This window comes from Lepus europaeus, chromosome 9 (assembly GCF_033115175.1).
Source record: "Lepus europaeus isolate LE1 chromosome 9, mLepTim1.pri, whole genome shotgun sequence".
NCBI classification, from domain to species: domain Eukaryota; kingdom Metazoa; phylum Chordata; class Mammalia; order Lagomorpha; family Leporidae; genus Lepus; species Lepus europaeus.
In genome coordinates, this window is record NC_084835.1 from 106466899 (window position 1) to 106494030 (window position 27132).

The 27132-nt window shown below is 48.7% G+C and overlaps 1 protein-coding gene across 15 annotated transcripts in view; it reads left to right on the forward strand.

The window, feature by feature from the left end:
- The window catches only part of ZNF532 (zinc finger protein 532), a 118399-nt gene that overhangs the window by 55140 nt on the left and 36127 nt on the right, over positions 1-27132 (forward strand). For 14 of the 15 annotated variants that reach the window (XM_062201746.1, XM_062201751.1, XM_062201745.1 and 11 more), the window contains 3 exons: positions 9946-10127; positions 16351-16527; positions 26597-26759. The exons of the other annotated variant lie outside the window; for it this stretch is intronic. In XM_062201746.1, coding sequence (XP_062057730.1) covers positions 9946-10127; positions 16351-16527; positions 26597-26759 — 522 coding nt within the window. The remainder of the gene's footprint in view (positions 1-9945; positions 10128-16350; positions 16528-26596; positions 26760-27132) is intronic. 15 annotated transcript variants of the gene reach the window in all.

Consider the following 27132-nt stretch of genomic DNA (forward strand, 5'->3'; position numbering starts at 1 on the left):
CCGGTTCAGTCATCCACTCCACTCTCCGAGATAGTGCTTGTGTTGGGTGATCTTCAGCCGAGTGCATGGCCAAGTCCAGGTCCTACAGCAGTAGCAACGCAAGATGCCCCACAGGCCCCTCTCTTTACAGTCCTGTCTGGGTGCCCCTCCACAATTCCTGGCCTCTGTCCCAGCAGGGAGTCTGGGCTTTCAGAGGAGTGGCTGTGCCCTCTTCCACAGTCACCGTGTAGCCAACCTCCAGTCTCACGTGGGCATCCCGTAGGGCAGTCGGATATGTGTGGTTATTGCTGCCAGCCTGTGTCCAGGATGTGGGGCTGGGTCCCAGATGTTGCTGGCATCGGGTAGCTGCGGCGGTGGTGCCAGGGGCTGCTGTGAGGACGAGCAGAAGAAAGAGGAGATACTCGGATTTGATCTTCCCAGTTTGCCAGGTCTATGCCCATGGGCCCCTGGGTGATCTGTGAACTTAAACTTGGGGAAAAATTCCACCATGGAAGTCATTTCCGAGAGCCGTACTTAAAATATTTCATGCAGTCTTCTTACAGATCCAGATGTCGGACCACGGGCATCTCAGGTCCCAAGGCCTTGGCAGAGCCCTTTGTCTTCTGTCCCACCCCATTCCCATTGTCCCCCACAGCCCTGGACACTCACTCGGTAACTTGAGAGCCAGCTGACTCCCCACATGTGGGCGTAAGCCTGCAAGAAGCTGAATGCGTTTAATACACTGGCCTGCCTGAAGAGGGGCCCAGTGGCACTGCACACTTTGTCACCGTGGTTCCCCGCACCATTGCAGGGCTGTCTGGGGCTACACTGGCCGCCGCTGCCACTGCTCCAAGAATCGAGACCCCAGGTATGGTCTCTGCCGAGTGTGCCTTGCTTTCACAGCGTTGCAAAGCCGGAGGCCGTCTGTACCAGCTCCTTTGTCTCGCTAGGTGGGGTCCCTGATGCGTGGCTTACCCAGTGGCTCATTCAGTCGCTCATTGAGGGACTTCTGGGGCTCTTAGGAAGAAAGCTGCTCTGAGCATCTGTGCATAGATTTCTGTGTGAGCCCAAGATTTCACTTCTCTGGGAAGAGAGCCCAGGGGTGTGGTTGCTGGGCTGGGTGGTAGCTCCATGTCCGCATTGTCAAGAGCGGCTGTGCCAGTTCATACCGCCCTGAGCGGTGGCCAGGGGTCAGTTTCCTGCCTCCTCTCTGGAATATGGTGGTTTCCCAGTTTGTTTGCTTCTGTTTTAGCCTTTCTGCTGGGTGTATGGCATTCCTCGTTGTTTGAATTTGTGTCTTCTTGATGGCTCATGCTGAGTGTCTTGTCATGGTCAAACTCCTGTGTCCTTCACATCTCTGCTGATTTTCAAATTCAGTACCACTCCAGTTTTATGAGTTCTTGATAGAATCTGGATACTAGCTCTTTGTTGGATATATAGTTACCACTCTTCTTCCAGTCTGTAGCTTGTTTTTTTTTTTTTTTTAATCCTCTTAACAGGTTTCTGGCAGAGCAAGAGTTTTAAATGAATCCCATTTTTTTTCATTTTCCCCCTTAGGGCTTTTGCTTTTGGTTTCAGCTCTAAGAACTCTTTGCTTAGTCCTGGATCCTGAAGATTTTCTCCTTTTTTTTTTTTTTTTTTTTCTAAAAGTTTTGTGGTTTTCTGTTTTGCATTTAAGTCTGTGATCCATTTTGAGTGGGTCTTTGTCTAAGCTTTGAGCCAGGCTGAGTTCTTTTTTGTTTTTGTTTTTGTTTGCCCATGCATGTCTACTTCCTCCAGCCTCATTTGTTGAAGATGTCTTTCCTCCAGGGGATTGCTCTTGCACTTTAGTTGTCAAATACCAGAGAGGCCTGTTTCTGTGGGTTCGTGTGGATTCTTCACTCCAGTCCTCTGATTGTGTGTCTGTCCCTCTTTCAGCATCACACAGACTTGTACTGTGACTGTCATGCCCTCAGATTGGGTAGACTTTCTGTCGGGGGGCAGAAGTGACATCTTTGCCGTGTTGAATCTTTCAGTCCATGAACGTACACTCCATTTACTTAGATCTTCTTTGATGTCTGTTAGCATTTTGTGGTTCTGATCATATAAGTCCTGTACGTGTTTTGTTAGATTTTTTTTTTTAAGCAATTGTATTTAGTATTACATTTTTCAGTGTACCCATAGTCATTGCCAATGTGAAAATACAATTAGTTTTATGTATTTATTGTATATCCTGTGACTGTTGAACTCAGTGATTGGTTTCAGTTTTTCTGTGTTGACTTTTCAGATGCTGAAACAGCCTTGCCTCCGTGGCACGAGTCCTGCTTGGTCAGGCTGCATAGTTCTTTTTTTATATATTGTGAATCATATTTGCTAATGTCTCGCTGGGGCGTTTTGCATCTGTATTCATGTAGGTTTCTCTGTCCCATCCTGGTCTGCTTTGGAGCACGCTGACGCCAGCAGCATCCCCCCTGGAAGAGTGTGTGTGGTTGGCACCGTCTGGGCCTGGAGAGTCTCTCTGGGAAGTTTTGGAAGAACCTAGTGCAGGGGCTCCCTCTCCCCTTGGCACAGACAGGAGTCCTTCCCCATGGCCTTGCACACCATCTGGGCAAGGCTGTTGGGACGCCTCACCAAGTCTCCAGAGAGTGCAAGGCTGCCTGTGCCTGGACTCTGCATGGGTGGAGGTGGGCTCCGTGCTTTCTGTGCTGCCTGGGAGGGGTGGGCGGTCACTGCCTAAAAGTTTTCTCGCTCCCTCACCTGCTCCTCCTTGGGTTCTTTGGCTACAGAGAGCAGGCTTAAGTTGGAGATTTTTTCTCTGCCCATTGGTGTTTCTGGGTTGCCAACTTCTTGGGCACCAAGTCTGGGGCAGAGGAGGCATAAAGAACCACAGAAAGTCAGCACCCGTGATGCCGGGGCCCTGCCAGCCTGCTCTCTGTGTCCCACCTTTCCGAGCCCTTTTGTGTTTGTTTTATTTGTAGCAGTCAGGGAAGATTAGGGCTGGGGACTTTGATTCCATTTTCCTGGCCCGGGGAGTTTCAACCCTGTAAGGGAAGGTCCATGGGTAGCCACCCCGTGCTCTGGGAGGGGCTTCGTGATCGAGGTCGCCTCATTGTGCACTTTCGTCTGCCCTTCTGTCCGTCCTGGATGCTTTCCTTAGCTCATCCTCTAAGGCGGTGGGGAAGGAGCATCGCTCCGGTTCAGTTCTGTGCCTGCAAGCCTCGGGCTGAAGCTCAGTCACCACCTCCCTTCTTTGTGTCTGGACTTGGTCTCCTTGTGTATTTCAGTCCTTGTTCATGTCACATCCCCTCCATGTTCTCCGGGTCTCTTGTCCTGCAAACACCTGTGGCTGCACCTGCCACATCTCCTTGCATGGTTTCCTGCACTCACAGTTTGGCCTGTGGAGGCTGTGCCCGTGTGCCATGGCCCACAGGGAGGCACTGGTGGCATTTGTTGGCTTCTGCTTGCAGTGACTTCCTGTGGGTGATCTGTACAGAAGTAATCATTGCCACAGAGCACCCTTGGGAGGCCCTGTGCTCAGTGACCCCTGTCAGGTCTCTGGTAAGAGCTGGGGTGGCTTTGCTCAAGTCCTCATTGCCCTCTTTCCCCAGGCCCAAAGTTGAGGCGTGGAGTTTCGCTGCACCCTGGTGTGTGATGGGAAGTGACACCTGCTTAGGCTGGAGTGAGCCTGCCCTGCCTCCTTATCCCCCGTGCAGGAGGAGGCCGCTGAAGGAGAAGCCAGAGGGCCCGGGATGGGGGTGCATCATTTCCCTTCTAGAAGGCAGGGAGCCAAGCATGCAGTAAAAATGGAGTTGTGGGCAGTGAGTCTGCCCGCTGTGGGACCTTGCGTCCTGCCTGCTTGGTTAGTAATTCCTGCTGTGGCACTGAACAGAGAGGCCAGAGAAGCCCTCCTCCTCTCCCCGAAGTGTCACTGACAACTGTAATTGATAATCGATAATTCATTGAATTGGAATGTCATGGCTTCACATCTTGTTAAAGCAGTGACTAAATTTAACACAGCACAGACTGGAGTGCCGACTGTTAACATCTTACTGTTAAAGTCAGTTTCCTTCTTAAAGAATCTGCATCAGCCATAGAACCAGAGAGTCCAGGTCCTGCGATCAGCACTTTGATTTCACAGTTGAGAAAGCAAATGTCCAATTAGTGGCAGAGCCAGGATGCAGGGCAGGGTTTCTCTCTTGCCGGTTCATTATTCTTTCTACCTCGTTATGCTGATTTCCTTGGAAAGAGGCTTGGAGTTTTACACCTGGAGGTACCTTAAGGATCACATACGCATGTACTTGGGAGGTGGGTGGCTAAGATGCCAGTTTCCCACCTCGGAGTGCCCAGGTTCAGTACCTGGGCCTGGCTCCTGACTCCGGCTTCCCGCTAATGCAGACTGGGGAGGTAGCGGCGATGGCTCAAAGAGATGGGTCCGTCCCACCTATGTGGGAGGCCTGGATCGAATTCCTGGCTCTCAGTTTGGCCTGGCCCCATCTCTGCTGTCAGTGGTTTTGGGAGAGTGAAACAGCAGATGGGTACTGTCTCTCTGCTTCTCAAATAAATGAAAATTAAAAAACTGTACCAAAGTGAGGGGAGTGGAGGAGGAGAGAGTGGACCCTGGGATTACATCCAATGGGCTTCGGGAAAGCCAGTGAGGCGGCGTGTCTCTAGCGGTCCTTGTTTCTAGATTGCGGATCTGTCTTAGTTTCAGGGATTTCTGGGCACTACACGCACACATGCCACGCATGTAAGCTGCTGTGAGCAGTGCGTGTCACTTGCTTCCCTAGGAGAAACTGCCCAAGCAGTTCCTCTGGAAACCAGAACCCTCCCCTGCCCCTCCTTCCCCCAGAGGTTGTTACTAGCAACAGACCTGGGCGTGGGAGTCTGGACTGCTCTCCCAGGTGCTGCGTTTTGATTTCGGCCAGACTGTTCCTGTTGGAGTTCTCGCTCAGTGTCACCAGCCCTCAGTTTACCTCTGTTTTCCAGCGATGATCATCTGAGTAGGCCCCAAGTGTCGGTCCTGCAGTTGTCTGTAAGTTCACTCATTAACTGCCAACCCTTAGTGTGGATTTTGAGTGCAGCAGAATGATTTGAAGATAAAACTACTGCAACCAACTTGCTTTGGGAACTAAAGTTGCATACAAGGGGTCTTCCAAAAAAAATTCATGGGAAATATATATTTATGGGGAAAAATGTGCACGTATTTCAAAAAAGACTTTTTTTTTGGAACCAAAGTAACTCATCTTTGATTCCATTTTTTTCACGAACGTTGGGAAGCCCCGCATGGGGCCGGTCCTGCCGTGGCGGCGGCTTTGTGTTGTTTCCGTTCCAGTGGTATTTGCCCGCGTCCTCGCTGTGCAGCTGGGTGGGAACGAGAGCTGGGAGACAGACTGGGGTCGACTCTCTCGTTGCTGTGTGTTGTTGGCAATTCCCCTGGTGACAGGTTGTGGAGCTGCTGTGGGAGTCGTTCACTTAGCTGACTCTGACCTCCACGGCGGCGCGGCTTTGGGTGTGTGTGCAAATGAGCATAGGCACGCAGTGTATCCACTCGTGCTCCTCTGCCCTTTCTCCCCCTTCCTTTCTGGACTGGAACACGCAGGATTGTTGTCCCTGCTCCTGAGGCGGTTCCTCACGCTGAGTCCTCTGACTCCATGGCTGGGCCATCGCACACCTGCTCCCCGGGACGGCATCCGGCAGGCAGATCTCCCCTAGACAGGCCATGGTTTCTTCCCAGCTGACCTTCCGCTGGGCTCTGGGTCTACTGGAAAGGCAGAGCTGCTTGACACGGTAACCGTTCTCTGAGCAGGCGAGGCTGCTGCAGAGCGAAGTTAGCTGTGTATCTTCCTGTCGGCCTGAAACCTCTGTCCGTTTCCAGATGACATCAGCAAAACAGCACGAGACGCACAAAGCCACCTACGTGTGTTTTCTCAGGCTTTGTCTCTGTCTTCTGGTGAGAGGCCTCAACTTGCATAGCTGAGTTAAGATTTAAGAACTACTTTACTTTCTTGTTAAAAATTAATTTTACATGGACATGTTTGTACGCATTTCTGGGGTGCAGTGCGGCACTTTGGCGAATGTGTCCTGGTGTGTTGCCGGAGCAGACAGTCAACTCGGGATATTACAGTGGTGAGCATTGTCTCAGGCATTTCCTCCCTCTTGGTGATGAGAGCATTCCAAATCCTCTCCTCTTGCTGTTTTAATTTCTTGGATTAGAAAGGGGCAAGTGTTGTGGTGCCGTGAGTGAAGCTTCTGCCTGGGCCACCCGCATGTCACGTTGTAGTGCCTGGGATTGTATCCCAGCTCTGCTTTCTGGTCCAGCTTCCTGCTAATGTGCTTGGGAGATAGCAGATGGTGGCGCCGGTTCCTCCGTCTTTCCTACACACATGGGAGACCTGAATGGAGTTCCTGGCTCCTGGCTGTGGCTGGGACCCAGACCTGGCTGCTGTGGGCACTTGGAGAATGAACCAGCTGATGGAAGATCTCTCTCTCTCTGTCTGCATCTCTTTTTCTGTCGCTGTCTTTCAAATAAAGTAATTAAAAAGAATAGCTGGATTCTTCTACACCACAACAAAGTCTTTGTCTGCTCCTGTGCTCAGTGCATCCTCTAAATCCAGGAAAAAGCGCGTCTTTATCATGAATTCAAAGCGTTTGAGAAAAGCGAGGGCCTGTGCTCCTTGGTGCTGTGGAAGCCACCACCGCTGGCCCAGGAAGAGGCAGGACAGGCTTCCTACCACAGGTGCAGTGAGTAAGGCTGGGAGGTATGGTTGAGTCAATGATAAAACCATGGCTGACTGCACACATCCAGGAGGAGGATGTCTACAACCGCAGTAGCCCGCTGTTTCTCACAGTGGCCTGGGAGCAGGTAAACAAAGGCAGAAATGTGGGCGTAGCCACAGTGTACGTACAGGATGGGACCACGCATGCACCTGTATGAGCTCAAGGTAAGGTCTCCATGTACCCAGTGACCATTCTCATGTTTCAGGAATGGCGGAACACTGTGGGGCTGTGATCCTGACCCCTCCCTCTTTGTCTAAAGTGGCTAGGGGTGGTGAGGTGCAGAGTCCTGTGGTGGGGGAGGGGCCTGTGGCCAAGGCAAGAAATTGCAATCAGCTAAGGAATGTGCTGTGACTTTCTGTGTATTATGACGGATAACCATTTGTTAATATATTTTGGTGGAAGAGATGTGAGAATGGTTTTCAGTTTTTAGGGAATGCTAGCACTTTCCCTTTTATTGCTAGTAGTATGATCATATTACTTCAGGTAACCGAGGAGCTGATGGGGCACACTCACCTCTCATCCTGCCCTAGCGTGGTCATCCCTGGCACTTAGGTGTATTTGCTCAAAGTTTTCCGCTGTGTGTTTTTGTTGTTTGTTCATTCTTTGTAACCCCCAGCCCGGCTCCTCCCACTGACCCTCCATCAGAGGCCTCAGAATTTGTCACAGCCTGGTTCAAGTCCTGGTTCTTCCACCTTCTAGCTGTGAGCCCTGAACGAGAAGTGTCTTGACTTTGCTAAACCTCATTTCTCACCTGTGAAACGGAACTATTATCTTCTTCATAGGTTATTAGGAGAATTAAGTGAGATGATGTGTTGAATGTATTTATGTTTAGAGTACCTAAGTCACCACTTGGCTCATGGTGGAATAGGGCCAATCCTTACTTTTTAATGCACTCATGTACAGTGTGTGTGCGTATGTGTAGTGTGTGTGCATAAACACATCATATGTGTGTCTACATATAGTGTATGTTATGTAGTATGTGTGCACACACATCATGTGTATGTATATATCTACATATAGTGTGCATATAAAGTATATGTATATACACATTTATGTGTGTATATCTACATAGTGTATATAGCATATGTGTATACAGCATGTGTATACACGTCATGTATGCATTTCTACATATAGTGCATATATGTGGTATGTGCGTATATACACATCATTTATATGTATGTCTATATAGTATATATATATAACTATTGTGAATGCACATCATGTATGTGTGTATATAGTGTGTATATATAGTATATGTGTATACACACATTGTGTATGTGTGTATAGCTACATATAGTGTATACATACAGAATGTGTATATACACATCATGTATGTGTATATATATCTGCCTATATGTGTATATATAGTATGTGTGTATACACATCATGTATATATATATATATGTGTGTGGATAATACACACACATAAATAATGGCTTTTGACTTTTTGGTATGAAAAATGCTGATTTTATTCCCAGGTAACTGTAAGACAATTTTAAGATGCTCATGCAGATTCAGACATTATAATTTGCTGCCTGGAATTAATGATGTGTGAAGGCAGATGGAGGACTTTAGTTCAGACAGACAAATGATTACCCATGGTAATGCAGATTTATGTAATTAATGAATCTTTTGATTGATTTTCCTTGCTGTGGCGTGTATGAACCTTGGAAGTATGTGTGATTAGGGAAAGGATGCTATTTTTAAAGGACACCACATCAAAGCTGCCTGCAATGTTCTAATTTTCTGATTATAATAAACATTTTTAGGGATAGAGTTTGGGTCTTAGTCTTTTCAGGAGAAAAATCAAGGAAAAATTGTCAAGTGAATTTTCTGTTTTTTTTTTTTTTTTTTTTTTAGTCTAATTCACTCAGAAATTTCAACCTTAATTTTTAAGCTCGATACAAAAGCTAGAAATATTAAAAAAAACTTTAATATTTGTAACTGTTGTCAGTATGAAAGATGTTTAAAATCCTAGCAAGAATCTGTATTTTGAGGCTTTCTTTTTTTTTTTTTTTGACAGGCAGAGTGGATAGTGAGAGAGAGACAGAGAGAAAGGTCTTCCTTTTTGCCGTTGGTTCACCCTCCAGCACCGTGCTGATCCGAAGCCAGGAGCAAGGCGCTTCTCCCGGTCTCCCATGTGGGTGCAGGGCCCAAGCACTTGGGCCATCCTCCAGTGCACTCCCGGGCTATAGCAGAGAGCTGGCCTGGAAGAGGGGCCACCGGGATAGAATCCGGTGCCCCGACCGGGACTAGAACCCGGTGTGCCGGGCGCCGCAAGGCGGAGGATTAGCCTGTTAAGCCACCGCGCTGGCTGAGGCTTTCTTTAACTTTAAAAATGAGTTGTGTATTTGAGAAGAGAGTAGACACACAGCATGTATACTTGTTTTTGCGTGAATGTCTGCGCTGTTCCAGCGCATTTGCGTCACAGTGCTGCTCCGTTTATTTGGGGTGGAAGTAATTAGCCCTCAGTTTATAGTTACCTTTTAAGGCTTTTTTGTTTTGGATTTGGAAAGTTGCACTGTGTTTAGTGCCTGTATCTAAGGGGGTGAGAATTGCAGTTTGTTTTTTCCTGGGTGGTGAACTAGAGAGAGCCTTTTGTGAAGACGGGTTCAGCCCAACTTAGTTTTATATGTAATCAGATTTTAAACTCTACAGAATTTCAGTTTAACTTTTTTTAAATTATAAATCATATTATGGGCAGTTCAATCATTGAAACTGCTGTGGCCATTTTTTTTTTTAATTCCTGTGTTTTGGATTTCAAATAACTGAAGTGATGGGGAATTTGGAATTTTGATTATTTTGAAGAAAATTTGAGTTGTGGAAACTCCTGTTAAGACGCATACACCCATGAATATGTTAAACTTGATGTGCTAACATAATTTGCAAGTCCGCCTCTGTAATTCCTCCTCTTTGCACTGAGCCGAAATGCAAAAGTACCACTATTGAAGCTCTACTGAAAGTTGACCGTCTGTGGGGTTCACAGGTTCACAGGAGCCTGGCTGCACGGTACAGTTTACGCTTATTTCACGGCAGGAAGTTTCATATTAAATGTGTGATGTTCAAGCTTGTTTTCTTGGGCTTATAATCAATTATAGTAATGTAACTGGACTGAGAGATGTGTAATCATTTTGAGGGTTAACCAAGGTGCTTTGCATATTAGAAAATCCTCAGTAGGACCAACGCTGTCTCCCCCTTTGGTTTGTCTAGAAGACTTGCACTGTCTGCCAGATGCTGCTTCCTAACCAGTGCAGCTACGCCTCTCACCAGAGAATCCATCAGCACAAATCTCCCTACACCTGCCCCGAGTGCGGGGCCGTCTGCAGGTCGGTGCACTTCCAGACGCACGTCACCAAGAACTGCCTGCACTACACGCGGAGAGTTGGTTTTCGGTCAGTATCCTGTTCACTTATGTGCCCTTCTGCCTAGACAGCGTGTGGGGTGGTGTGCACATGGGTGCCACGGTGATGCCTCCATTAACAGATCCTCGGAGAAGTCACCTCGCTGCGTCCAGGGTCCCTGGCCCCTCCCTGGAAGCGCGCCGTCACACTGTGGTCACACTGTGGTTAGATGTCGCAGCCTTTTTAGCACATTTTTGTTCCTTGCTCCCTGCATTTACATATACATGTAAAGTTTAGAGTTAGAGAGGGTGAGAGAGAGAGACCTTCCATCTGCTGGTTCATTCCCCACTTGACCACAATGGCCAGCACTGGCCAGGCCAAAGTCAGGAGCCTGGAGCTTCTTCTGCATCACCCACACGGGTGGCAGAGGCACAGACACTTGGGCCACTTCTGTTGCTTTCTCTCTTTCTCTCTCTCTCTCTCTCTATTTCTCTCTCTCTCTCTCTTCTTTCTCCCTCCCTCTCTTTCTTTTAAGAGATTTATTTATTCCTTTGAAAGTTAGACTTACTAAATAGAGAGAGGGAAAGACAGAGAGAGAGACCTGCCATCCATTGGTTCACTCCCTCAATGATCAAGGCTAGGCCAGGTTGATGCCAGGAGCCAGGAGCTTCTCCCAGGTCTCTCACATGGGTGCAGGGGCCCAAGCACTTGGGCTGTCTGCTGCTTTTCCCAGACCATTAGCAGGAAGTTGGATGGGAAGTGGAGCAGCTGGGACACCAACCAGCACCCGTATGGGATGCCGGCATTGCATCGCCACACAACGCCAGCCCCGCTCGCTGGATTCCAAACCCCTTCCGGAGTTCTTTGCGTTTTCCACGTCTCAGCACTTGCCATCCCCGAGGGCAAACAGGCCTGGTGCAGCGATCGTTACTTTCATGTGGCCCCCATCGAAGGATGCAGGGGTGGGCCATCTTGTGACCTGGCTCTTTCGAAGGGGCCTTCCCCTGCCAGCACTGTCCCTCCTCCCCCACCGGAGGCTGGGTTTCTCCCTGGGTTCCTCCGCACATCTCATCCATGGCCCTGTTCACTGCCTGCTGCGTTCCCCAGGTGTGTCTTCGCAGCATCCAGCAGCCCTCATGCTGCTTCGGCTGCTGTTGAAGGACACTCTTCCTGAACTTTATTCTCCACCTTGTGATTTTCTGGAATTCAGGCCCCTGCCTTTTGAATCTTGACCTGGTGAAGAAGATCCTCCCCCAAAACCAGATACACAGTGTCTGAATTATGTATTTATCTTAGCATTGTGTATCACTTAGTAACTTTAATGTTAGACTCTTAATAGTGAATTTTTTTTTAAAAGCTGTGATACAGTTCTGATGCTTTATAAAAACAAATCAGGTTGGCCTGATTTAATGGTTGTATTTCCTTTAAATTTAGGTCATGGTGTCATTGATTCCTGGGTGTCTGTCCCAATTTTCCAACACCAAAATGTCAGACTTAACTGCATTTTCTTCTTGTGCCTCCAGATCTGTAATGCACAAATGTTTTCTAGTTTGGGATCTAGCCTTATAGGAAAGCTTTGGTCTGGAAATTAGTAAACCAGAGTTTTTGTACCATTTCTGCCCGCAGTTAATTGTGCAGTCCTTCCTGCATTCTGTCTGTGCGTGGCACCCCGGCTGTGGACCTGGCGCGTCGCCTGCCACCAGTTCCCGGCAGCGCTCCAGGGAGAGCAGCACCACAGGCTGCTGGCGGGAGGTGTGCTTCGCAGTGATGTCAGTGGTTCCTCAGATGTTCCATTTATTTTTCTCATGTAATGAACGTAAACTTCGATTGAATTGAACAAAGGAAGGGAGACTTCTTTAATGTTAACAGTTCCCGGTATCTTTCCTAACTTAAGCCAGAAGCTGTGCACCCAAGCAAAGCAAAACACCTCCCTACTCCCCTACTCCTTTTCCCCTGCCCCCCAAAAAAGGAAACCCCATCCTTGGTTGGCTTTTCTTTTGTTTCATCCAGAGTTGCTAGAATTTTATGCTTTGAACTGTAGATCTCAATTTTTTTTTTTTTTTTTTAAACTAAGTTTTGTGGTAAGTACAGATTTTCCCCCTGGACTTAGGGCTATGTGGTTGTTAAGAAGCTTAGTTCATGTTTACTTGTTTTGAAGATACAAAAAAAATTTTACCTTAATTTTTCCCCTGCTGTTTCCAATAATGTCTGTTCTGGTCTTTAGTCTGGTCTTTGCCTGGGGCTTGGCCTTGGCCTTGCCATGTTTCTCTCTCCCTCTCAATTCCGTGTTTCTGTAGCCAGAGGAGTCTGTGGCGTGGCTGCCCTACCTGTCTTGTTTCTTCTTGTGCAAGGTTTCTAGTCCCTGTCCTCCTGCTCTCTCTGCCTCTCGCCTTGTTCCTGATTAATGGGTAAAATGGAAACATTGATAAAAATCAAATATTTTTCTGAGTTTTCCTGCCTCTTGATATATCTGCATCAAGAAAGGGGAATTTTTAGAGCCGCTGCTGTGGCGTAGCAGGTAAAGCTGCTGCCTGCAGTGCCAGCATCCCATATGGGTGCTGGTTCTAGCCCTGGCTGCTCCACTTCCAGTCCAGCTCTCTGCAATGGCCTGGGAAAGCAGTAGAAGGTGGCCCAAGTCCGTGGGCCCCTGTTCCCACTTGGGAGACCCGGAAGTGGCTCCTGGCTCCTGGCTTTGGATTGGCGCATCTCCAGCCATTATGACCAACTGGGGAGTGAACCAGCAGATGGAAGACCACTCCCCCCCGGCCTCTCTCTAAATCTTTCAAATAAATAAAAACTTTTTTTTTTTTAAATGAGGAATTATTAAAGGATTGAATGATGCAAACGTTTTCCAAAAAAATATTCTGACAATAAGGAAACAAACTTGACTGGAACGCAGAGCACAAAGGACCTGAGGGCTATTAGGTGTTCTTTCCAGGCTGGCTCTCTGGTGGCGGTGAGATACTGGCTGCGCCCCCAGCTCTGCCTTCTCCAGGGCTGTCTCGCATGACCCTCCTCTGTCCCCTGCAGGCACATGTGTTGCGGCTGTCTCTCTCCCATGTTCTTTTAGAGTCTGTTCTCGGGACCCTGTGTCGTGGCACAGTGGGTTATCCCTGTCACCCACAAGGGGGCCTGATGGAGTTCCTGGCTGCTGGCTTTGCCCTGGCTCAGACCTGGCTATTTGGGATGGTGAACCAGAGGGTGAAGATCTCTTTCACTCCTGTCATTTTGCCTTTCAAATAAAGGAATAGGAAAGTCTTTTCACAAACAAGGAGTCGGTTCTTCCCTCACGTTAAGGAGGGTTCCCTGCCACCCCCGTGATGCTGGGCCGTAGCCATTTAAATGCCATCTTTAGGTTAGATGCCGCAGCTTCCTCTTTACATTGCTGTCACTGCTGGTTTCTCCAGGGAACGGGTGTTTTTCTCCTTCCCTGCTATTCTCACAGAATACCTGGAGGTACAGGGGTCCCAGTGCCGCTTCTGTCGAGGGTGTCCTGCTGGTAGGGTCTCTGTCGAGGGATGGGAGGGCATCACGCAGCCTCTCTTCCTCTTATGAAGCCACTAACAGTCCTGGGCACCCGCTTTTGTGACTCCCAGGGGCTCCGCCTACAGACACTCTCAGCACAAGAATTTGGGTGTTAAGATTCAACATGGGCCAGTGCCGCGGCTCAATAGGCTAATCCTCTGCCTGCAGTGCTGGCACTCTAGGTTCTAGTCCCGGTCGGGGTGCCGGATTCTGTCCCGGTTGCTCCTCTTCCAGTCCAGCTCTCTGCTGTGGCCTGGGAAGGCAGTGGAGGATGGCCCAAGTCCTTGGGCCCTGCACCCGTATGGGAGACCAGGAGAAGCACCTGGCTCCTGGCTTCGGATCAGTGCGGTGCACCGGCCGCAGTGGCCTTTGGGGGGTGAACCAATGGCAAAGGAAGACCTTTCTCTCTGTCTCTGTCCCTCACGCTCCACTCTGCCTGTCAAAAAAAAAAAAAAAAAGATTCAACATGCGTTTCAGAGGGGTCACATACCCGGACCATAGTACTTGGTCATATACTTGCTTATTTATTTGAATGGCAGAATGATAGAGAAAGGAAGAGAGAGACCTTCCGTCTGCTGATTCACTCTCTAAATGGCCCCAGTGACTGAGCCTAGGCTGGACTGAAGCCAGGAGCCCAGAACTCCATCTGGGTCTCCCACATAGGTGGCAGAGGTCCAAACGCATGGGCCATCTTGTGCTGCTGTCTCCGGCGCATTAGCAGGGAGCTGGATTGGAAGCAGAGTAGCTAGGACTTGAACTGGGGCTCCAGTATGAGAGGCAGCCGCCTAACCCACTGTGCTACAATGCCAGCCCTGTCTTTTGCCCTTTGAGGGGGATGAAGCTTTCTGCTCTTTTTTAAAGATTTATTTTTTCAAAAGGTGAAGTTATGTATGTATATATACAGAGAGATCTTGCGTCTCTTGGTTCACTCCCCAGATGGCCGCTGCTGCTGGGGCTGTGCCACTCCAAAGCCCATCTGGGTCTCCCGTGTGGGTGTTGGGGACCCAGGCACTTGGGCCAACTGCTGCCTCTCCAGGCGCATTAGCAGGGACCCAGATCAGAAGCGGAGCACTCATGCGATGCCAATGTTTGGTGTTGCAGGTGATGACAGCTTAACTCTCCACTGTGCTTTGATGCCAGGGTAGGAGGGGCCTTCTTGGTGGGATGATCCCATGTTTGTGGTTCCTGGTGATCTGTGCGCCCTGTTTCATTCGTGACCCTCCCACTCTTGTTTTACGTGGCCTTCCGCTTTCCTTGGGAAGCACTGAAATGGTCTATTCCAACTATTCTCGTTTTCAAATGAGTAAGTGGCCCCACGAGGAGCTTTAACCTGTTGAAGACAACACAGTGCATTAACCCCGACTAGGTTCAGAGTGCGTGAGTGGCTGGGTTGCCTGGAATAGCAGTTCGGGCAGACAGGGTTAGAGGTGTTTCTGCTTCTAGCCTCCTAATGGTACTTAATGGTACTTGATGTTTTTAGTATACAGGAGGGTGCTTTAAAAAGAATTAAAGCAACTTTTATTTTCCCCCATCATATGCATTTTTATGAATTTTCTGAAGACTCCCCTCTTGTGCATGGATTTCAGAAAACTTTTTTTTTGCATCAATAGTAAACTTACCTTTAATTTCATTTCACTTGAACTGGAGCTGCATGGGGAGAGTTGAAAATGTTCATATGTTAATTATGAGCCCACGTGTGGCACAGTTTACACATGGCACACAATTCGTAGCCTGACAGTCCTGGATGGCTTTGCAAGCATCTCTGTGATTACAGAGAGGGTGGTTGTGAGAATTCAAGTGTCATTTATTGAAGAAGCCCCTGGGCTCTGCCTTCTGCAGGCAGGCGCTGTCTTCCTCCCCCAGGCAGCTCTGCACATGTCCAGGAAACGTGTTTTCTGTTATAACAGAGTATATCCCTGGGGCCCCCGGGAGTCTCCGCAGAGACCATCCTTAAGTAGTTTTAGGGTGTGGAGAAGGGAGATGCAGTCAGATGGAAGCGTCGCAAGTGTTGCCAAGGGCTCCTGTGGGAGCAAGATGTGATAAGGGAGGAAGACATCTTGGTTTTAAAGTTTGTTTTGGTAGGGTTCGATTTGAGCCAGGAATGAGCTAATTCTCAATTAGAAATTCAGAAAGTAAGGAGGCTAGCTAGAGAAACATTTTTTTTTCTAGAGAAGCTGATTTTTCACAAGTTTAAAGTTACTTTAATTAAGCAATTTCAAGCTACTTAAGTTTGTTTGCCAGGAGACAAAAAACTTGGGTGCTGACCAGCACCCTAGCAGCCGGCCCCAGGTTCATCGCCTTGTCAGTGTGCTTTGGGGACAGCGGTCCTGGCCTGGGGGCCAGTGCTCCTTCACTCCTCTCTGTCCGCCTCTGTTGAGAGCTTAAGACTTAGTGAAGATCTGTCTCTCCAGTGCCCGTGCCATTTGGGGTTGGAGATGGACGGGAACTTCCGGCTCCGGTTTAGAATGCAGCGCACGGAAGTCTTAGTGCTCAGAGCCCTGGGCCTTGCTGTGTTTCCTGCTCCTGCTGTGACCCCCTTAAGTTGCTCCCAAAATAGACCATTTGAGTTGTATTGTTACTCATCATGATCTCTGCATGTGTGAAAATCACGTGACTTGTTATGAATAGAAGCAAAATATGAACACGCTTCCAAGGGGCCCTTAGAAGCCTGAAAGGGCCGTGAGAATAAGTTCAGTGACACGCGTTGAGTGGTCTTGTGCTAACGACTGTGTGTTTATTCTCCTAACAGATGTGTGCATTGCAATGTTGTGTACTCGGATGTGGCTGCACTGAAGTCTCACATTCAAGGCTCTCACTGTGAAGTCTTCTACAAGTGTCCTATATGTCCAATGGCGTTTAAGTCTGCCCCAAGTACACACTCCCACGCTTACACACAGCACCCTGGCATCAAGATAGGAGAGCCAAAGTAAGTCCCGCCAACTCTGCGTTCTCACTCTACGGCTTTGGCAGTGACATAGAGGAGGTAGTGGGTCTGTTGAATAAAATGTAAGATGTGAGAAACCATGCAAGTCTGCCTACGTCAGTGCTCTCTCAGGTATGGCTTGGAGCTTACCAGACCTTTCTGTTCTTCCCAGGTAAAGTCCCTGTCCACAGATGTCACCTGTTACTTATGCTTTTGTCATCAGTGAATATTTACCTGTTCTGTTCCTTTTTTTTTTTTTTTAAGAAGATTTATTTATTTGAAAGGCAGAGTGACAGAGTGAGAGAGAGAGAGAGAAAGAGAGAGAGAGATACCTGCTGGTTCACTCCCCAAAGGGCCACAATAGCAGGGGCTGGGCCAGACTAAAACCAGGCGCCAAGAACTCCTGTCCAAGTTTCCCACTGTGAGTGGCAGGGGCCCATCATCTGCCGCCTTCCCAAGTGCATTAGTAGGAAGCTGGATTGGAAGTGGAGTAGCTAGGACTCAAAGTGCTGTTCTGAAATAGGATGCCTGATTTGTAAGTGGTGGCCTAACTGGCTTAACCCACTGAACCACAGTGCCAGTCTCTGTTTTGTTCTTTTTCTTGTGAACAAAACAAAGATAACCTGTCATCTTTAATTTTCTAGTTTCTTTTTTTGTCTTAAGATTTATTTTATTTATTTGAAAGGCAAAGTTAACAGAGAGAGACAGATATCTCTTCCATCCTCTGGCTTACTCCTCAAATGGCTGCAACGGCTAGGGCTGTGCCATACTGAAGCCAGGAGCTTCTTCTGGGTCTCCCATGTGGATGCAGGAGCCCAAGCACTTGGGTCTTCCTCTGCTGTTTTCCCAGGCCATTAGCAGGAAGCTGGATCAGAAGTGGAGCAGCTGGGACTTGAACCGGTACCCATATGGGTTGCTGGTGTCCTAGACATTGACCTTACCTACTGTCACAATGCTGGCCCTCATAGTTTCTTTCTTGTAGGATACACTTTTCCCCTTAATATGTATAAGATGAGGTCCATTAAGATACTGGTTAACGAATTTAGCTTTATAGCCTTGATGAGGTGGAGTCTTTAATACTGAAGTGCACTAGAGCAGACAGGATGCCTGCCTGCAGTAGGATCAGCTTGACAGAGGAGGGGGGGGGGTATGTGGCTGCTGGAGCTGGGCAGAGCCCCCATCCCCTGGCTGTGGAACTCTGGCCTGCCTGTAGTGAGATTGTGTGTGTAGAACTTGGCACAGACTTGGCGTGGGGTTGGGGCTCTGTGAGCACGAGCTCTTCACTGTGTGTCTGCACGGCATTCAGGGCCGTGGCTTCATTCCTGATACGGCAGCGTGAGGTCCATCGTAAGTGAGGGGACGGTGTGTCCACATCCGTGGGATTGTGTTTTCCCGTAAGTCCATCATCAGGGGAGTATTTCAGGGAAGATATTCTGAAATCTTTTTTTTTTTTTTTTTTTTTTAAAGATTTATTTATTTGAAAGGCGGAGTTACAGAGAGGCACAGGCAGAGGCAGAGAGATAGAGGTCTTCCATCTAATGGTTCACTCCCCAATTGGCTGCAATGGCCGGAGCTGCGCCAGTCCAAAGCCAGGAGCCAGGAGCTTCTTCCAGGTCTCCCATGCAGGTGCAGGGGCCCAAGGACTTGGGCCATGTTCTATTGCTTTCCCAGGCCATAGCAGAGAGCTGGATGGGAAGTGGAGCAGCTGAGTCTCCAGCCCCATGATATTCTGAAATCTTAATATAACATACATAGGGCTTCTATTGTAGCATCAACAGTTGTAACTTTTTAAAAAAGATTTTTTTAAATTTATGTAAGAGTTACAGAGAGAGGTAGAGAGAGAGGTCTTCCACTTGCTGGTTCACCCCCCCAAATAGCTGCAATGACCAGAGCTGAGCCGATTGAAGCTAGGAGCCAGGAGCTTCTTCCAGGTATCCCATGTAGGTGCAGTGGCCCAAGGACTTGGACCACGTTCCACTGCTTTCCCAGGCACATTAGCAGGGAGCTGGATTAGAAATGGAGCTGCCGGGACTCAAACTGGTACCCATATGGGGTGCCGGCACTGCAGACCAGGGCTTTAATCCGCTGTGCCATAGTGCCGGCCTCAAACAATAGTTGTAGTATTTTAACATTTCACTGTTTAACAATTGTAACATTAAAAAACAATTTTTAAAGGTTTATTTATTTTATTTAAAAGGCAGAGTTAGAGAGACAGAAAAAGAAAGATCTTCAAATCACTGGTTCACTCCCCAGAAGCTGAGCCAGGCAGTAGCCCAAGCACTCAGGCCTCTCCTGCTGCTTTCCCAGGTGCATTAGCAGGGAGCCGAATGGGAGGTGCAGCAGCTGGGACTTGAACTATTGTTCATACAGGATACTGGCATGGCAGGCTGTGGCTTAACCCACTGTGCCACATTGCTGGCTCCCAACATTTAAAAGTTTTAAAGATTTATTTATTTGAAAGGCAGAATGTCAGAGAGAGGGAGATAAAAGGGAAGGGAGGGAGAGAGAAAGTGGGAGAGACTGAGCTTCTGTCTGCTAATTCACTCTTCAAGTAGCTGCAGCAGCCAGGGCTGGATCAGACCAAAGCCGGGAGTTCCATCCTGGTGTTTCATCTGGGCCATGATCTGCTGCTGTCCAAGGCACATTGACAGGAAGCTGGATCGGAAGCGAAGCAGCAGGCACTTGAGCTGGCACTCTGACACAGCGTTCTGGCGTTGCAAAGGGTGGCTTACCCTGCAGAGTCACAGCAGCAGCCCTGACATCTAATTTTGAGTAACAGAAATGATTGTGTACTTAACATGACTATTAAACTAATTTTATTCCAGTAGTTTCCCTACTTTGACCTTGGATCCATCCTCAAAATGAAACAAATTGCAACTTGGAGGATCCAAGGACCCTGAAGACAGGGATTGGTGAATTTTGTGTCTTCAGTGTCCTTGATAGTAAGATGCTGGGTGCTCAGGTGGTCTTTGCCTTTGCCTCCCTTTGAATGTAGTTTTTATTTGGGTCTTTATGCAAATGAATAAAACTTTTGTCTGTAATGTGCGTGAAGTTCAGAACAGTTGTTGTAACTTGGAAACGCAGGGCAGCAAATGATGTAAGTAGTGGAAACCGTAGTTCTCAGTAGCCCACCTTCTCTGCACTTAACTTTCCACAGTTTCCGTTACCCATGGTGCACTGCGGTCTGAGTATATTAAGTGAAAACTTCCAGAAATAAGCAACTCAGAGTTTAGATGGCGCGCAGTTCTCAATAGTCTGATGAAATTCGCATCTTCCTGCGTCGTCCCGTTTGGGATGCAAATCCCCTCTTTGCCCAGGGCTCCCGTGCTGTGCACCCTAACGGCCCTGTAGTCTCATGGTCTGATCTTGGGCATCACGTTGACTTGGGGTGTTGCAATGTTTGCATTTAGGTAACCCCAAGGTGTGGGAGGAATGACGCTGGCAGCTTGGAAGTGCCAGAGAGGAGCCCCAGAGCCTCCTTCAAAGGGGAAAAGGGAGAGGCCTTGACTTCGGAAAGGGGACTTTTATGGTGAGGTTGCACAGATGTGTGTTAAGGAGAAGCTGTGAAGGAGAGCGAAGCTCATTCTGGTTTTGCTGTTGTGTCTTCAGCTACAGAGTCAGGGCAGCCGTGCGTGCTAGGTGCTTGGTTCAGACCGAGACGGCAGCAGCGAGAGGGCTCCGTGCTGTCGAGGGTCCAGGCCTCCTCTGGGTTTCTTGGCGAAGTATCCCCTCCAGAGCAGGGGAGAGCACTGTTGTAGATGGGAACAAGTTACTTCAAAACTTATTTTTTCAAACTATGTCAATTTTGTTTTTTATATTTTTTTATTCATTTATTTGAGAGGCAGAGAGACAGAAGAGCTCCCATCTTTGGTTTGCTCCTTAAATACTCATGATGCCTGGGGCTAGGCTAGGCTGAAGCAGGGAGCCTGGAACTCAGTCTTGCTTTTCCGTGTGGGCAGGTAACAGGGACTTGAGTACTTGAGCCATCACTGCCCCCTGACGTGCACATAAGCAGGAAGCCAAATTGGAAGTGGAGCCAGGACTCAAACACGGAATGTGGGCGCTGTAAGCATCGTCTTTGAACTGCTAAGCCAAACACCTGCTCCAATCCACTATCCAGGATCTCCTTACATTTTTTTTTTTTTTTACTACTTTAGTTCTTTAATAAGTATAAGCCTAAAAAAGAGGTATGAACTACTGTGTTTTAAACTAAAACAAATTTACAGTTGAAATGGGAGGCAAAACTCCAAATTTGAAGAATTGATTCAGTGTGGTGTCCGGTGGTTGTCACTTTGAGCTCCGCTGGGGGTGCCAGGCCTGTGCTGTGATGCAGTGGCGCTAACTCTCCCAGGCTGCCTTTCCCAGTTCAAGCCCCTGTTAAATCGTCATGGGCCTACATTTGCCCAGAAAGCTTCATTTTGGCAGTGAGTCCAGAGTGAGTTCAGTTGTCTCCTCTCCAAATGAATCTCTGCCCTGAAATTCCCCAGGGGTATTTGGTTAACAGGTGGATATATAATGACTCAGCATGACAAAGATGATTTGCATTAATTTTATTTTATTTTATTTTTCCCCCCAGAAACCTTTTAGTTATGAAATGCATGAAGTTGGTATTCCTTAAGTACGACATTAGGAACGTAGTGATTCTTTCTACTGTATCCGGCCTCCTACCCCTCTTCCTCCTCCCTCTCCTATTCCCATTCTTATTTTTTACTAAGATCTATTTTCAGTTAACTTTATACACATATAACTCTGTACTAAGTAAAGAATTCAGCAATTAATATTAAAAAACCGACAAAACCTGTTCCTCAATAATCAAGACAAGTTCAAAGTCATTGCCTCTCACTACTACAGATAGGTGCTCTATTAGTTATTACAGATCAGAGAGAACATGTGGTATTTGTCCTTTTGGACTGGCTTATTTCAGTAAGTATGATGTTTTCTAGTTTCCATTTTGTTGCAAATGACAGGATTTCATTTTTTTAAGCGCTGTGCATTAATTTTTTTTAAGGTTTATTCATTTGAAAGGCTTAGTTATACAGAGGCAGAGAGAAAGTTGTCCATCTGCTGGTTCATTCCCCAAATGGCTGCAATGGCTGGAGCTGGGCCAATCTGAAGCCAGGAGCCTGGAGCTTTTTCTGGGTCTCTCACGTGGGTGCAGGACCCCAAGGATTTGAGCCATGTTCTACTGCTTTCCCAGGCCATAGCAGAGAGCTGGACTGGAAGTGGAGCATCTGGGTCTTGAACTGGTGCCTACGTGGGATTTTGGCACTGCAGGTGGCAGCTTTACCCGCCACATTACAGCACTGGCCCCTGTGCATTAATTTTAACAATCCGTATTAAAATTATCCTCCAAGGATTTTCTTTAGAGAACAGATGGGTGTCTGAAAATGCACCTTCATGGCCCCAGCATTTCAGTTTGGAAAGTGAGACACAAGATAATGATCTTTTTAAGGTGTTTTTTTTTTTAAATGATTTATTTATTTGAGAAGCAGATTTACACACACACACACACACAAACGTACACACACAGAGACAGAGAGAGAGAAAGGGAGTCTTCCATCCACTGGTTCACTCTCCAAATGGCTGCAATGGCTAGTGCTGGGCCAGGCTGAAGCCGGGAGCATCTTCCTGGTCTCCTACTTGGGTGCAGGGGTCCAAGCACTTGGGCCATCTTTGCTGCTTTCCTGGGTGCATAAGCAGGGAGCTGGATTGGAGGTGGAACAGCTGAGACTTGACCCGGTGCCCATATGGGATGTCAGCACTGCACACAGTGGCTTAACCTGCTATGCCATGATGCCAGCCCCGCAAGATAACAATTTCACACACATTTATATGGTGTTTACTGTGTGCCTGGTGCTGTCATAAACTTTTTCTTCTTTTCCAGTGGTGGGCAGTCATTTCCCTCATGGGTGCTCCAAGTTAAGAATTATATAAGAGCCAGAGTTTTTGTACAAGTTTCTAAGAAATGGGATTCATAGGATCCATGTAGTGGTATAGGAGAGGACTGTGGGTGCAGAGAATGGAATTTTCAGCCACGGCCCTGGGATTCACTCAACATCAAGCAGACGATTTAATGGAAGTCTTTGTGTCTTGTCTGTGAGCCGGCAGTGGTGTGAATCCACCTGACTCGGGGTTTGGGGACGGGTGCAGAGCCAAGTCTCTGTACCTAGCTGGGTCCGGTCAGGGCTGATCCAGGCGGCAGTGGCACAGCTTGCAGCCTTTCATTCAGGGGAGGCGTTTGACACAGTGGTTACGGCAGCACTTGGATGCCTGTGTCCCATATCAGAGTCCTGGATCCACGTCCTGGCTTGTTCAGGGTCCAGCTTCCTGCATTTTAACGTGCGCCACGGGAGGCAGGTGATGATGCCCAAGTACCTGGGTCCCCACTACACAGGCAGGAGACTTGGCTGCACTTCCTGGCTCTCTCCCTTGGCCTGGCCCAGCCGTGGCTGTTGGCAGCATTTGAGGATGAACCAGCAGATGGAAGGTCTCTGTCTCTTTGCCTTCCAAATGACTTAAAAATAATCAAACACACATTTTATAGAAAGACTCCTTTATTCATTTGTTTCGCACCGGGTTCAAGTGTAGTACTGTGTTCTGGAGTGTTTTGGTTGCTGTGATCTTGAGCTCTTGGGTGAGGGTGTTTGGTTTTAGCTCTGTGTTCTTTCTCTCCTCTTTCCTGTCTCCCTCTCCCTCCTCCCACCCCAGCTTGTTTCTAGCACAGTTCCCTGCCACTCCCTCTGTCTTGAGGATAGGATCAGGCCCAGGCTTTGCAGAGCTGGCTTTCCAAGCCTGCCCAACTGTACACCACCTCCTCCCCTGGCCCACATCCTTGGGAGCACAGCCAGGCTGGGGTTCCCACTGTCCCCTGGGCCTGCAGTGCCCACATGGAGCTCTGCATCTCTCGCAGAGTGGGTGCCTCCTCTCTGCCTGCCTGGCCATCTCCTGAGACTTTTCCATTGTCCCTGGAGGGGCCCTGTCTTCATGCTTTCGCCCTAGCAACCATATCTGTGGGGTTCCAGGCACCGTCACTTGGGCTGCTCCCTTGCTGATTTAAATTTTTAAATCTTTTTTTTTTTTTTTTTTTTTTGACAGGCAGAGTGGATAGTGAGAGAGAGAGAGAGACAGAGAGAAAGGTCTTCCTTTTTGCTGTTGGTTCACCCTCCAATGGCCGCTGCGGCCAGCGCATCTCGCTGATCCGAAGCCAGGAGCCAGGTGCTTCTCCTGGTCTCCCATGCGGGTGCAGGGCCCAAGGACTTGGGCCATCCTCCACTGCCTTCCCGGGCCATAGCAGAGAGCTGGCCTGGAAGGGGGGCAACTGGGATAGAATCCGGCGCCCCAACCGGGACTAGAACCTGGTATGCCGGCGCCGCAAGGTGGAGGATTAGCCTGTTAAGCCACGGCACCGGCCTGATTTAAATACCAGCACCTGTGTGGGTCTCTGTCCTGCAGAAAGTCAGGAAAAATCACAGAGAACCCTCGCCCCACCTCCATCCATAAATCCATCTGCAATATTGGGTCCATCCTGTTACCTTTGTATCACTCTTGTCTCTCAAATTGAGAAGTAACTGGGCATAATGACATCCATCAAGGACATTTGTAAATTAACCACCGCACCACCCCCAGTCAGGAACCCCGTCTTCACCCCGGTGCTGTCCAGTTCATGAATGTCACTCAGAGTTCTCCAGTTGCGGAGACAGTGTTGTCCTCGCTTGTCCGAGATCCCGTCTGGGTACACATTCTGGATTTCCTTGTCCGCCTCCCATCTGCGTTGCTCCAGAAGAGAACCCAGGCTTCTCACCCCAGGGTGCCCTCCCCAGGCTGTCTTGGCACAGGTGCCCCAGATGTGGTGACATCAGGTGGGCACAGGCGGTGGCCAGCTGCCCCACTCGCCAGCAGTGATGCCGACCTCGGCCACTGAGTCAGTGTGGTGTCTGATTTCTCTGCTGTGATGTCACCGTTTCCCCCTTTATATTCATTCAGAATTTGTGGGGGGTGTCCTGATACTACACCTGTCCCTCAGGTTCCTTAAGTGTGATGTTCAAATCAGCAGGTCATCTCTTGCTTTACACTTTTTGTTACTTAAAAAAAAAATTATTATTTTATTGATTTAAGAGGCAGAGAGACAGAGCCCTCCATCTGCTGGTCCCCTCCTTCCCCCACCAAATGCCTGCAGTACCCAGGAACGCAATCCAGATCTCCCACTTGGGTGGCAAGGACCCAACTACTTGGGCAGACACCCGCTACCTCCCAGGGTACTCATTAACAGGAGGCTGGAATCGGGCAGAGCCGGGACTCGAGCCCAGGCACTCCAGTATGGAGCGTGGGCAGCCCAAGTGGTGTCTTAACAACCACCTTAAACACCTGCCCCCTTTTCTGTATTGAGTCTAGGGCAACACAGCAGAGTAAACCGAAGTGCTTCCCAAAGGAATGTAACGTGAATTGCATGCACCATGCTGCTTTTCACAAAAGAGCTATGTCTGACAATAGGAGAATAGAACCGAGGTGGGGGGTCTAGTGTCGGCCCAGCTAGCAAATCCCAGTTCTTTCCTTGGGACTGTCCGTGTTATTGCTCTATAGTAATTATAGTAAAGCCAGGAAATAGAGATAAGCACCACCATAGCAGAGTATATTTACTTCTCTAGAATAGATGGCGATTGCATGCCTTCTGTTTCTTTTCTCTGCCCTTTGAAACTTGGGGTCACCTCACACATCCTGACTTCCTATCCGTTGTTTCGGTTTCCATGAAGACCTATCCAAGTCTTTGGTACAGTCAGCAACCTCATCTTAAGCCATCTTCACGCAGTTTGACCGCTGGTGTCAGTGGATGCTGGGGTTGTCGACGGCGCTGAGCTGTTTCAGACGCTAGCAAAGGCATGTCGCCGCCGCACCTGTGTGGGGATGGCGTGGGGCAGGCACCAACACTGGGCCACGCTGAGGAGTCCTCGAGACCCCCCCCCCCCCCCATCTCCAGGCAGGAATGTAGGCTCTCCCCCGGGGGAGGTAGCTGACCTGTCGGGCCCTTTCCGATTGGATTTATGAATCTTGGGTGGGAAGAGAGAAGTGACCACCTGTATTTTTCAAGTGCCACATGGTGAGGCCTGAAGCTGTGTGAGAGGCGCTTTGGAGAAGACCTGGAAAGTGGGAGGTGTGGGCGAAGACCTGTTCCAGTCCCAGCTTCTCTGTTTCTGGTCCAACTTCCTGCTGCTGCCTCCTGGGAGGCAGAGGATCATGGCTCAAATACTCAAATACGTGGAGATCTGGATGTAGTTCTGGACGCCTGGCTTTGGCCTGGCCCAGCCCTGGCTATTGTAGGCCTTTGGGAAGTGAACCAGCACATGGAAGATCTCTTCCTCTCCCCCCATTGCTTTCCCTTTCAAATAGAGAAAATAAGTGAATAAACACCAAAAAAAGACCTGGAGAGGAAAGACGTGGTTTCTCCAGGACTTTCTTTAGCTTTGCAGTAGGAAAGGCAGGTGCTGCCTCTGTTGTGTGTCCACCCCGGCCTTCGCCTTCCGAGACTCTCTCTGCCCTTCCCCTAAGATACCCAGGGCCAGGATGCCCTGGAGCTGGGATTCAGAAGCATAGCTCCAGGGCCAGAGTTGTTCCTGGGGGATGGGTCAGAACCCCTGGAGGTGAAGGTGGCCCAGGAGAGTCTTCTCCTTTGAGCCCCTCCTGGCTCCTCTTGCCCAGGCGTCAGCAGGGGATGTGGGCAGGTTAGAAGGATTGTCTGATCTGTAAAAATCCCTAAAAAGAGAAATAGGGATGCTTTTGCTCTGTGTTAAAAGTAACCTGCTTGAGAAGACTTTGTACAGACCTGTGCCGGTGGTAGGTCTGGGAGTCGTAAGCGACCGTTTGTTTAGGTTTCTAAACACACGTGGGCTTCTTTACTCCGAGTGTGAAGACTGAGTGGCGTTTGCGTGATGCCCAATGCCTCCGAGAGTCACTGTTCCTGCTGTGCTGTGCGTTCTCGTGTGCGCTGCCTCCTGAGTTCTTCAGGGCAAAGTGGCAGTGCTTTGGCTGCGGAGATGAGGCTGACTGACATGATTTCGCTACACTTCTTCTGTTCTAGAATAATCTATAAGTGTTCCATGTGCGACACTGTGTTCACCCTGCAAACCTTGCTGTATCGCCACTTTGACCAACACATTGAAAACCAGAAGGTGTCTGTTTTCAAGTGTCCAGACTGTTCTCTTTTATATGCACAGAAGCAACTTATGATGGACCATATCAAGGTGTGTGCACATCTGTCCTGCCCTTTGAATGAACTACAGACCAGGTCGTGGGTCCCGAAGTGGGTTGGAGCTGCAAGGGATGGGTGGATGCTGGCCGCTGTCAGTGAGCAGCGCACTTGCTGTCACCTGCTGTCACTGTGGGTTTGCTGGACACCGGGGTGCTCCTCCCAGGAGTCTGTTCTGCCTGCCAGGAGAGGCTCATAACCAGGAGCAAGTGCATGCCTTGATTATTTTAAAAGAGCACTAAAGTGGTAGGGTACTTTTTCCTGCATATGACTGGGAAGTTAGAGAACTCTGTGTTGTGCAGGATTTAGAAACTGACAGGGGTTCTGATGAATTATGTTAATTCATACATATGTTGGTGTACTTCGGA